This window comes from Trachurus trachurus (assembly GCF_905171665.1).
Source record: "Trachurus trachurus genome assembly, chromosome: 7".
In the NCBI taxonomy this organism is placed as follows: domain Eukaryota; kingdom Metazoa; phylum Chordata; class Actinopteri; order Carangiformes; family Carangidae; genus Trachurus; species Trachurus trachurus.
Genome location: NC_139901.1, coordinates 14,806,196 through 14,819,349, shown reverse-complemented (window position 1 = coordinate 14,819,349; position 13,154 = coordinate 14,806,196). Strand labels below are relative to the sequence as shown.

Here is a 13,154-nt window from a genome sequence, read left to right as displayed (position 1 = left end):
CTGATGTGGGGGGGGGGGGGGAGTGAACCACTACTGAACTCCAGATTCTTTATCTGAGTCCTGATTAGACAAGGCCACTGCCCGTCACCATCACCTCCAGCAGCGATTGGCTGGGAGCTGTTTCAAGGCCGGTGGTTTCTATGGTGACCGTGAATGTGTCAGTGCAGGGCGCGCTGGTAAACTGCCACGGTCACTCCTGTTCGTCTGATTCTCCACCAACATTGAAACAACCCGCAGCTCCCTGGTTGCTCTTTGTTCAGCTGTCTGCGCTACAGACGGACCGCTCCACAGTCTGGCAGGAAACCAACACGTCTCTCCTCTAACAGTCATACAAGCCAGAGGCAGAAACATCGCCCTGTTCTGAGGTCACCGATCAGGTCAAACTGTCTCATTAATTCATCAATACATCTCACATAATATTCAGTGAAGCCAGCACCTGCTTCAAATGAAGCCTATGTTGTTCACACACCCACTCTTCATCTCCCGCCTGACCCGCCTCTTCCTCTGTGTGGCTAAATAATATCACACAGTCTTCTTGACATAAGAACAACACTGCTCTGATGTGATTTGTCAATAAATGTGGACTTGATGATAGTCAGTAATAGATACCTGATTCAGGCTGACCCGACCAGTCAAAGCAGCTGTATGTAATAGGGTTGGGCGGTATCCAAATGTTGATACCATTAAACCTCCTCCACAGTTTACCACAGTATACGGTATTGCCGTGACCAATTAAAAATCATGTTACAGCTCAGATGAGTCACCAAAACGATGTTCAGAAAGGGAATAGCCCACCAAACACCACATAAGAATACTGAAACAATGATACAACATGTGCATTACCAACATTAACAACTTTTATTAATATCAAATAGCTTATAACAAAATGTGGATGGCGCTGCTAAAAAAAAAAAAAAAAAGGACAGGGCTGCCTCTCCAGCCGGTTCACCTGCAGCTCCACATGGGCACAAGCCTACAAGACACACATGATAACTATGGCAACATCGTGCTTCAGATCTAGCCAAGGTTTTGGCAGAAGTTGTGTTTTTCTTGAGGACCAACTCGCTATATGCGCGACTTGCCGTCTTTTCCTCTCTCACGTGATGACGTCACATCCATCAACTTTATCAAACATCTCCTGAAAGGAAAACATTATACTATTGGAGTAAAACTGAAAACTCAACCACACGCATGTAGGTGCTGGACATACACTCATTATTTAGGCAGTAAAATAAATTATATTTAGTAGGTAATATATCAGTCCCCTATATGAGTAACAGTAATGAAACTGATACCGTTGCTATTTTAAGATACCGCGGTATACCTTATTGCCGTATTACCATCCAACCCTAGTATGTAAAGACTTTATCAACACACACTCGTTAGGATCGCGGTCACGTTAATCCCTCGTCTGAGCCGCGTTCTCAGAAGCTGTGATTCACTCTGAGTTTCTGAGAAGCTCCAGAATAAAATGTTCAATTTGAATTGATCACGTTTGTCTTTACCCAGAACCCAATGCTTCATCATGTTTTTCTGTGCGGACAAATGAGCAACTGGATGGCCACAGCCGACCAGAGCCAACCGACCTCTAACAAGTCTGCTCTTCATTTTCCATTTTGCTTTACTTTTATTGGACTCACTGTGTGGATCACATTATATTCTTACTTTTTATAGTTTTAGCAAGTGGTTGATTTTATTTTCCATAATTGATGTGTATGTTTTTTTTTAATCAACTCAAGCTCTGTGTTTTCATCTTGTTGAAACGTTTGCATTTAAGTTTCTCTTGCTCTGTGTAGTGAACAGGTGGAGTCACGTTAGCAAGTGAAGGAACCAATAATCAACAGACACTGAAGACAGAGTCACAGTCACTGACAGTTCAGTCAGTTTCGCTCCCTCTCCCCCTCTCATTCATGCTTTCATTGTTCCTCTCCACTTCTCCTCTCGTTAATTCTCTCTTTCTTATCAGGCCAAAAACAGTTCTGCTAAACCGCCCTAATAACCTTTTCTCCCTGTAAGCCAGCGGGTCTAATGAGATTGGACCTGAAAGAGACAGAGACCTAGAGAGAGAGAGACAGAGAGAGAGAGAGAGAGAGAGAGAGAGAGAGAGACAGAGAGAGGAAAAGGAGGTGAAGACAGTGACAGACTGAGAGAGAGAAACCCTCTGTGACCCGTTTCTCCAGTTTCCCTCTGCAGCGTCCACTGATTCACAGCATAATATAAATGGTATGAATGAAAAAAATGTATAGTGTCTAACCCAGTATTCACTAAACTCAGTCAGCTAGTTTGCCACAGACTGAGCTGAGGGTATGAAACAGTTTATCGGTGACTGTGGAGAAATCAGCTGTGTATCTGATAAGGTTTATATACAGTATTCACATCGGTGCAGTGAAAACAGCAGAACTGTGTGTGGTGGTTTACACAGCCTGGTGGGGGAGGAGCCTGTTCTCCCTACAGCTTCAGCTTCACTCCTCAGGCCACAGAAACACAGCCCGAGTGGTTTCTGTACTGTAACGGAGGCTTTGCTGCTGCGGCTCCTTTCTGCCTCTGGTTTTAAACACATTAACATCAAGGTTACAGATCACCATCTGTCTGAAGGACCTTTCTTTACAGGGCAGGAGTCACTGAAACAATCTGACATTTGACCTCCTCACAATCAGATAATAATTCACTTGTAAAAGTCTTGAAGTAATTACAACAAACAGCATACATGACATGAGCCTGAATCAGACATGTGGCTTTTGTCCTTTGTCTCTGTGCGGTGGCCCTTTTCCTCTGATATCACACTGAGGGCACGAAATCTTGATCGCTCTGATTTTTGGAAGATCGTTGGAAGATGATGACACACTCGTCCAGAGGCTCATACAAATGTTAAACATTAACTTAAGTTGTATAGTTCCACAATCAACCCACGTCACTGACACAGAAACATGACAGAGCAGCAGCCGCATCACTGTTAACAAGGCCAGGGGTGAGGTTAGCAGGTGGGTAATATTACATCACTGGTTTAATTACATCCAGTATGTTTCAGATCCAAAACACGTGACTGAGATCTGTGATCTGATGTTTCAGACTTAATTTCTCTCCTGTTGCACCATGGAGAGTGTTAGATTTGACATTAGCTACGAGCTGCTTGTTAGCTGGTAGCTAATGGGTCATTAAATATGCTGTTTTGTTTTGGAGTTGACTTCTCTTCAGATTTTTCTTCCTGTTCCTCTTCTATCAAACAGAAATGATGCGTTTCAGAACTAGTTTTATCTCACAGCTTCCCTGGTGCCAGTGAAGGGTTTAGACTGAGGCAGAGATCACTCAACTCTACATGATAACGTTGAGATCACTCAACATTATGATGTAGAGAAAGAGAGGGGTGCAGTGGAACAAGGGGGCGTGTGAACTCCACACAGGAAACCCCTCCCCCTCCTCTTCCATTTCCTGGTTGCTCTGTGGTGCCACCACAGATGGAGGACAGAGAATGAGGAAGTACCAAAGTTCAGATGATGTTTATCAAAGCAAACGAACCAGGTCATACCAGTCTGCCCCTCACCCACATTATTGTTTAGTTTCTGTTCATTCTTCGGACTCAGATGCACCAATGAGTTTCGGTTTTCCATCACCGTCTCTGAGCAGCTTCATGCAACCTAATGACAAACACACAGCTGCTGCTCTGTCTGTCTGATGCTCAGACACGTCTCCACACTGAGGTCAGAGAGGCAATGCATGCATGTGCACACAAACACACGCGCAAGCGCACAGTGTAAAATCTGTCTCTGTATTTCACTGGTTCAACACGTTCTGCTTTATATCCAGTATCTACACTGCATCACACTCAACACGTCTCATGGTGAATGTGGTCTAACACTAACTCTGGAATCATGTGATATAGACAAAGACAAATCTCCACAGACTGAAGAGTCACGTTCAGAGTGAAGCTGAAAGGAAAGCAGGATGTGGAAAAAGACAACGAAGGAGGTGGAGAAACAGACAGGTACAGAGATAAGACCACACAGACTCAGAGAAAAGACTGTAAAGATAAGACAGGTGAAGGAATGACGCACAAACTGCAGATAAAGATGATAATTCAAGAGAGAGTAGATCAACAGGTGGACGCTAAAGACCGAAGGAGGAGACACTCAGAGTGAACCAACACAGAGAGATGTCAGAGACTAAACAAGCGTCAGGTCTTGTTAGTGGAGAAGGATGGAGAGTACACAAAGTTTGGAACACAAATGATGTGAGAGTCTGATCAACACTGTGGATCATTTACCTTCATCAGACAAACTGTAGCTGTTCAGACCTGGATATTTACACCTGACCACATCGTGGTTTCCATTATAACTGGATGAAATGTGCAGATGCCATAAACACATGGTAAATGTATATGCACTGCACACACAATGTAAAACAGGATTGCAGGGGCGGTGCGTGGCGCAGTGGTTAAAAAGCGGCCGGCCCATGTAGAGTAGGGCTGTCAGAACGAACTTCGCTATTCGAATACAATTCGAATGTTAGTCAAAATGAGAACATTTGAAGGTGGAAACTGACGTTCGAATGTTAACGAGGCAAATTAACGTAGTGCGTCGCGACGTTCAGAGTAGTACACATGTTGATAAAACAAAATGCAGTTGTTGTGCACAAGGTAAAGCTGCAGCTTCAAATATACGAGCAGAGTTTTTTTAAATTGCCCGTTCATTCGGCCGCCACGGTGCGCGTATGTGTCCCCACACTACACACACACCTTTTTTTTTTAATCGATAGATCCGCGGACCACTTGTGTGCTGATCACGGATCAGCTGTGATCTGTTGCACCACTACTCTGTGCCCTAACCCCCGCGAGGAGGGGGGAGTGGGGGGACGCCGCCCCCGCCTGTGAAGCCGGGTTTCCACCGAATCAACTATCCTTTTTTTTTATTTTTAATTTTTTTTAATATATACCGCAACATATGGTTCAAGTCAAGATAACTTATGTATTTTTGCTATTCAAACTTCCACAGTCCATAGTTCTCTTTGTTTAACACTTCAAGAGACTTTCGGACTCATGGACAGCTCCTATGCAGGATTGTTCTGCGTTCTGCTGTGTCGTTGTCGCCACCGTCATCGCTGCCCCCCCCCTCTATAATGAGGTTAAAAAAAAAAAAAAAAACATATTAAAAATTCGAATGTTAGTCGAATATTTAACATAAGATGGGTTAGAAATTCGAACCTGATTTGGGGGGAAGATTGACAGCCCTAATGTAGAGGCTACAGTCCTCAACGCAGGCGTCTCCGGTTCGAATCCTGCGTCGGGCAGACCTTTCCTGCATGTCAATCCCCACTCTCTCTGCCTCCCCCTTTCCTGTCTATCTCACTATGTGCTATCAAATAAAGGCAAAAAAGCCCAAAAATATACTTTAAAAAAAACAAAAAAAAACAGGGTTGCAGGGTTTCCCCCCAGAAAACTTGTTAAGCCCGGTCGTAGGGTGTCCCACCGACGGCCCATCGGCGGCCAATCTTTTTTTTTTGTGACAGGGGCCTGACCCTGACCATTGACTGGTGGCAGGGCCCTGTAGGTAACAGATTCATTAATGGAGCAGTAGAATTTAGAAAGCCTTATATATTATATTAAGATCAATGTTATAAGTTGACTGGAAATTTGAAAATATTATCATAATCATGTGTTATTATAAGACATCTATGTAACATATTTAAATACCAGCTACAGCAGTCTTACAGAGTCTTACAGAAAGGTACTCTGAAAATGCTGTTCAACCACAAAAAAACAAAAAAAAACAGAGTGAAAACGTGTGTGATCACGAAAATTACGAGCTGAAAAATTAAACAAGGGTAATTTTCACATCTGGTGAAAGCACCTCGGCTCACAGATGTCCAGAGCTCTGGTGCTGCAGGGGACGACGTGCTAACAGCCGTGCTACAGCAGCTGGCTGAGCCGCGGCTCGGCTCACGTTAACGGCAACGAGGTCGACGTGGATTCGGTGCGTTTGTCTCGGTCAGCTGGTGAAGCAGCGGTCTGATGAGCATGATGTCCGTGACGTGTCCCGATATGCTCGATGAAGTTGTGACGTTGTCAGATGATGAAAAAGACACCTGATCACGTGTTGATGGAGCATAAAAACTGACTTAAAATATTTACTAAACAATGCTTAGCCTGGCGGTGCACCAGGCTTATAATACACTGGGGGAAACCCTGAAATGAGAAGGTAAAACAAACCAAGGTCGGTCCACATCTTCACATCAGATTTACCTTCAAACCAAACACTCACTGCTCTCTGTCACACACACACTCACACAGAGCTAATGAGGTCACCTGTTGCACAACACATATACATGTACTCACTAAGTGATGGGAATATGTGGGTGCATGCATTCTCTATACATTGTAATCTCTCCTGTAAATGTACATAAACACACACACACACACCCTGTGTGTGATGACAGGCACGAGTTAGAGCCAGATCTTCATACAACAGAGAGCTGCAGAAACTAAGAGGGAGCACATTTCGGGGAAATGAGAAAGAACAATAGAGAGGTGGTAGGAGTGGGAGTGGGTGGGGGTGGGGGGCAGAAGGAGGTCAGAGCCTTGAGCTGCTTTAACCACAAAAACCAGCCTATTTATTATTCATCTGATGTTACACATGATGTTGTGTGTTGATCTGTACATACAGACGTGTTCACACACTCACAGACAGAGTCTGAGCGGACACGATAAACACTGGCCCCTCACAAACATGGAGAGATCGTAAACGTGTCATCACGCGGACACACACTAAAAATAAAGCTTCAGAGTTCATCTGCAGCTGCACAAAGCCATCACACTGTGAGAACACACTACTGATCAACAATCAACTATTATCAATCGTATTTATCAGTGTTGCTCTGGAGTCTCGTGGGAGAACGTGGAGATCACGTTGACTGGCGCTGCTGTAGGACAATACATCATTCACCTCACTAAATAACTATTTTTTTAAGGTTCACACCATTTAAAAAGTGATAGGTCTTACAGACTTTCTGCTCAGTGTGTGTGTGTGTGTGTGTGATATCACCATGCACTGAGAGCTCAACATCAACAAAACAACTTCAGTCCAACATGAGAACTCACCATCTGGGAAAATTTGCACTTACTTACACAGCAGTGGGAGTCTGGGAGAGGGAGGGGGTGTTACTGTAGTAGCTTCTGTTGGTGTTGTGAGTTTATGAGTCAGGACCTCTACAGTCTGATAAATAATCAACACGCATGTGTAGAAACTCCTGCCTGGTGTTTTCAGGGACAGAGTCTTTCTTACTTCCTGTTTATCCAACTCATAGAAATTATACTGCACATGGTAAATAATGGATAATGGTCATAATTTTTATGTGAAAGTTAAGAGGCATTTTCTCACTGCGACATTTGACCATCAAAATCTTCCTGGTGAACACTTGTGCCAAATTTAAAGAAGTTCTGTCAAGCTTACCAAACAAATGAAACTGTTGTGGAGGGAAATCAAATCTCCCGGAGTTACTTGTGGTTTAAAATGTCCTGATGATGAAGGCTGAGTCTAAACTCTGCTGAGAGTCAGGCTGAGCCGTTTCGGTCTCTGTCTCTGCTTATCCCTTCTGTCTCTTATAAAAACACTTCTACTTCATTTCTATTATCACCCTGGGACTTATCTTTGCCTCCATCCATCTTCTAATAAACAGCTCCACTCACTTCAGCCACAGAGCATCCATCCGCCCCCGGTTCTCACGCTGACACTTCACAAGCCCACTGTCCAGGTCCAAAGCCGGTCCATGGCTGGACCATGTCGAGGCTGATAGCTTCCAGCCTGATGTCAGCTTTGGATGTCTATCTGATCGTCTCTCTCCTTCTTTCTCAGACAACGACGAGAAACTGAAACAAGGTCCACTGAGAGGACATGTTACCATCAGCCACTACAACCAGCTGCTGCAGTCCTGACTCTATAGACAACACAAGAACATCACATCAGGTAAAGACAAACATTTAGCTGTGTCACATGATCCCTCAGACAGGAAGTCAGAGCAGTGAGGGGTGGAGCTTTACCCAGGACTCCTTTCCAGGTGAGTGTCTCAAGTTTGTCCTATACACCACATCTCCAGCTCAACTGTCTATCAAACCAGAGCTGATCAGAGCTGAACTCAATATCTATCTCCATCAGCATCAACACAACAACTTCAATCCAATGTGAAAACTTTCCATTTGGGAAAATTTCTTTTGGTGGCTTGTTTTTAAATTATGTTAAACTGCATACCCTCTCAAATACGTAAAATAAACAAAAACAAAAAAACATACTGTGCGCAATGGACAACCACACATTACACCTGGATCCACCCAGATCCACCCGGATTCCTGATGACCTAGCACTTAGTTTTAGTCCATTAGAGCTGACGTTAATCTGTCATATACCTGTTTACAGGACCCCCCCCTCACCCCACCCAGGGGGGTTTACTTCCAAAGCTCCTGGCCATCATCACCAGATAAGATGGAGGTACAACAGTTTGTATTCAAAACAATCTCTGCTTTTGTTAAGCAGCTTAAGCCTGTGTAGTGATCCTGCAGTGGATTTACGCTGGAGGAATCAGGGAAACAAAGCATGTAAAACAGGACGTCATGTTTTAGGAGAATACTGTGCTGTCCATGGGAATACATAACCGGCTCTTCGCCTCATTTACATATGAGGCGTTCTGCCGCTACACTCACACATTTCCTGCAGCAAATGAAAGGTTAAGAGCTCATGAGTGAATCATCATAATCTAACAAGTAGCCTAATAAAAGAAAACAACATTTTACATTTAACAGAAATATCAGAGACATATCATGTTCATGTTGCACAACACACAGCATCAAACTACAGACAGCTGCTTTACCTCTGATCTGCTCACCACACATACACACTGCTTCCTAACTCTGAGGGGTCAATACGCCAAATGGGGCTCTGGCCTTGTCCCACTGGGCAACACCAGAACACTGAACCATGGTTTCGAAAGACATGGTCTACAAAGGCCTCTGGTAAACCACAAAGGTTGAACTGAGAGGAGGTGGTTCTGTTCAAACAAACTGTCACGAGCACCATGAGCCACTAAGAATAATGTGTTTCAGAGTGGAGCAATGTCGTTCTGTCTGAAAGACACATAAGACTCAGTCGTAGGTACGAGGCTGCAGTTCAACATCAAAACAGCAAAGATAGAAAAGTGAACAGAAACATTGTGATTACACTTCTCAAACACTTGTATAACTACATCAGACAGTGAGGGGCTTTGGTTCAGCTGTACACTGAGGTACAGCCTTTGCAAATTCTGATTGCATTCAGAATAAAGGTTTGAAACTAACACCAAGTTGTAATATGTCACCTGTGCAACATGAACATGAATGTAAGACATATGAATATAAATATGACAATAAGCATCCAAATGTATTTTCCAATCCCAAGTTTAAAAAAGTTATTTTTGTCTTTGTTGCACAAGACCACAGTGTCTCTGGGGCCACTGCTGCTGAACTGGAGCTTTATGGAGCTGAGTGGAGCTGCAGGCAGCTCTGGTCAGGCAGTAGCACATGATGCTCTCACTATACAGGCCTGTATTCTTCCCAGCAGAGACTAGAGCCTCAGGGCCGCATACATAAGCCTGGTTGGATAATCTAATGTCATGGATGTCATGTGTGTGACCCACAGCATCCAGGAAAAAGCCTAGTCCCCCAGGAGCATGGCAGCAGCATCAGGCCCCTGTCTCTCACCCATTCAAGGCTCAACAACTGATCGCTAATCAGAAGGTATCAGAGGATACAGCTTCATGTCGTCACCATGCTGGAATCTGAACGGGTGTGAAAGCCAAGTCACAGCACATCTGCTTGCTCACACACACACACACACACACACACACACACAAGGTCACAGCTGTTTGAGAGGAGGCAAACTCCACTTGTATGAGCACAGACACAGAAATTAATCCCCGTTCACCCTGAGCCAACACCACTCTGCCGGGAGGAACATTTGCATATGGGGCAAGGATAAATATGGTTAACCTACAAATGATACAGAGCAAAACTACAACTGAAGTTTCAAACAACAAAGACTCTGAGAGTAGATGCCGCCGGTGCTTCCAGCTTCAGTAGTTGCTGACAAGAGACACAACTATCATCCCTTCAGCTCATCTGGAGAAACTCACTGGCTTTGACGTGTTTCTCTCTCTCATCACCAGGTTTTAGAGACACTAACACACACACACACACTCTGATCAACTCATTGAGAAAACACAGAACCCCCATTCACAAGGTAGCAGCCTCCGGCTCCACATCTCTGTGCTGCGATCCAGGCCACACTGCTCTCACACAGCAAAGCACAGCTGTGAGGCCGCTCACACACCGATGTGACTGAGACATGGCGGCAACATACTGTGTGGATCTGTGATGGTCAGAGGTCAAAGGTCGCACAGTGCAGGAACTCATACCTTTAAATGTTGAAAAGCTGTTGCTACAGACAGATGGGTTTGTTGTACTGAGCAGATACTACTACAATATGACAGCAGCACTAGTTACGACTACATTATCACAAAATGACAAAGTAGTTACAACTACATTATTACAGTAGTCCTGATGATCGGACCACACCCAACATAACAACAAACAACATCCTCACAAAGACATATAACACCTGTCACAGCCCTGAAAACCACCTCTAGTTTCAGCTAAAGCAGACACAAACAGGCACACACACACACACACACACACACACACACAGGTAAAACTTCTTGAGCAGACTTAATTTTACTGAGTTAAACAGCACAAGAATCCACTTATCACATTAACATGGTTTATTGGTGAAACCAGGCTGTTTTCTGAGAGTGGCTGTAAAACTTGGAGAGAGATTTTTCTTCACAGCTGTAACTGTTGCTCGCAGTGGATCTGCAGGATGTGTCTGTATTATCTATAACAATACAGAAAACAGTGAAAAACCTAATTTTTAAAAAAAAAAAAGGCAAGGGTGGGAAGCTATGGTCTGTGGTCATGGCCACTTTTCAGTACAGCAATAACAATCATATTTTCAGTTTCTGATAGAGACGGCGTTTCACACACTGACAAAGAGAAACTGAGAATTGAGAGGAGGAGTTCGGATGCACTCTGCTATCTCTCTTTGAGTGCAAATGTATGTAGGCAAATGTGACAAGCACTGAGGTGAGATAGATTGTGACTGTATCAGTGGCCGGGCCTCAGGCCTCTCACACACACACACACCTCTTATATTCTGCCCAGTCTCACATTTTCAAGGAATCATCAACTCACGTTCAAAGTCAGAATCATCATCTTCATCATCATCTTCTTCTCCGTTGGACTCTGTTTGCATTGGCTCCCCATCAAACATCACTCCTTTCCCCGTCTTGCCCCCAGCGCCAGCCCCATCTTGATTTCTGGTGTCCCGCAAGCGGGTGAAGTATTGTACTGCAAAATCCACCAGGTCTGACGGCCTCTGTCGCAGCACCTCCACAGTGTAGCCCTGCAGCAGTTCTGTCAACCCCACCGGTATCTCAATACTCATGGCTGTGTCTGGCTCAGTGCCGGTGTTTGCTGTCTATCTGCAGGGAGAGAGGGGTGAGAGAGTTAGCTGAGGCTCTGAGGTCCTGGTGTCGTGGTTCTGGGCTGTGGGCTGGTTATAAACGACCTGAAAGCTCATCTCAACAGCTGACTTTGCCTCTGCATGTGCGTGTGTGTGTGTGTGTGTGTGTGTGTGTGTGTGTGTGTGTGTGTGTGTGTGTGTGTGTGTGTGTGTGTGTGTGTGTGACCTGTGTGTGTGACCTGTGTGTGTGAGTGACCTGTGTGTTGACTGGTGAGAGCCCAGCATGGCCTGGGTAACTGCAGACATGACCATCAGACTGACAGCTAGACTGATACTACACTGCTGCCGTTTATTACAAGTTAGTGAAATGTCCTACATACAGAGCTGTTGAGTCCTTGTCCTTTTTTATCCGAGGCTCGGTCCCACAGCTGCACTCGGCTGATATGAGTGCAACTGTGGGTGAACAGATAACCACTGAGTGCAGATATACACAGCTGCTCAGCATCGACACTAAACTGAGCTGTCAACTTAGGTGGGTGGCCGGCTGCAACCAGCTAGCCGAGCGGCTAATTAGCTAATACCCCCACTCAACTAGCCGGTTTGCGATTCGTGTACCGGTCCGTGGACAGACTGGACTTAACTCGCCATCTAATTCAGCGTTAGCTAACGAATAATCAGAGCTGTTAATGTAACCGAGGCTGGTGCGGTCTCACGTCCAACCGGCCGGGCGTTAGCTTCGCTGCTGCTAGCTGGTGTCCCACCTTCAAGGAAGCCCTCGCCGTCAGCTGGCCGTGTGCTGTGCTGTGGCGCACCGGCTGCTGGCTGCCACTGCTGCTAAGCCCCGGTAAGTAGCTGGCCGGATAAACGGTACCATGCAAGCACAGCAAGTTGTAGAGGAGCGGTAAGCTCACATACACCGACATACAGTGTGTCACTTACGTGCGGTGGTTCAGTCTTCCCCCGGCTAATCCAGCCAGTCCCTCCTGCTCCGTGTCTTCCTTGTTTCTCCCGTGTGTCGCCTCTTCTTCCTCGCCAGTCTCTCTGCCAGTGTAGCCACCCGGTCTCTCCACAGAAGTCACTTCTCTCAACGTAGAACCGACGGGGTTTTTTTTTTTTTTTTTTTTTTTTTTTACGTTAGCGTGACCGAGCTAACGTCCACACGGCTATGTTGTGAGCTAGCCGGCCAGCCGTACAGCGATGCTGGCGGAGTTTAGAGGAAGCAGCTCGTCGTCTTCACCGCTGCAGCCTCTTACGACGTCCACGCACTGACTGAGGGTGGGACTTAGTGAGGCGGCGGAGGGAGCTGGCTGGCTAGCGGGCAGGCTAACTGGCTCACTGGCTAACTACTTGTTAGCAACTGCCTGTTCTCCTTTGGCAACTGTCTCTGCTCTCCTTTAGGACACAGGTAGCCGCCGCCGCTGCCGCTGCTGCTTCTGCAGGTGACCGATCCTTAGCTGTTGCGCAACACTGCCGGTGCCTTTAAAAAAACAGAAGGAGCGATCGACACGTTTATTTACCGTATTCCGGTAGTATGGCGACTAATTAGGAGCCCGGAGAAACGAACTGGAAACACGTTTCCTCCTCACTCACTCCCGGCGAGGCGCTCCACAGTTTTACGCA

General features: G+C 45.5%; 1 protein-coding gene across 1 annotated transcript in view; it reads right to left on the bottom strand.

Moving 5' to 3' along the window:
- prkar2aa (protein kinase, cAMP-dependent, regulatory, type II, alpha A) overlaps positions 1 to 13,154 on the bottom strand; it is a 32,385-nt gene extending 19,231 nt beyond the window's left edge. The window contains exons 1-2 of the mRNA XM_083974761.1: positions 12,474 to 13,154; positions 11,264 to 11,553 (exon numbers count right to left, since the gene is read on the bottom strand). Of these exons, the coding sequence (XP_083830887.1) occupies positions 11,264 to 11,516 (253 nt within the window). The 5' untranslated portion in view covers positions 11,517 to 11,553; positions 12,474 to 13,154. The remainder of the gene's footprint in view (positions 1 to 11,263; positions 11,554 to 12,473) is intronic.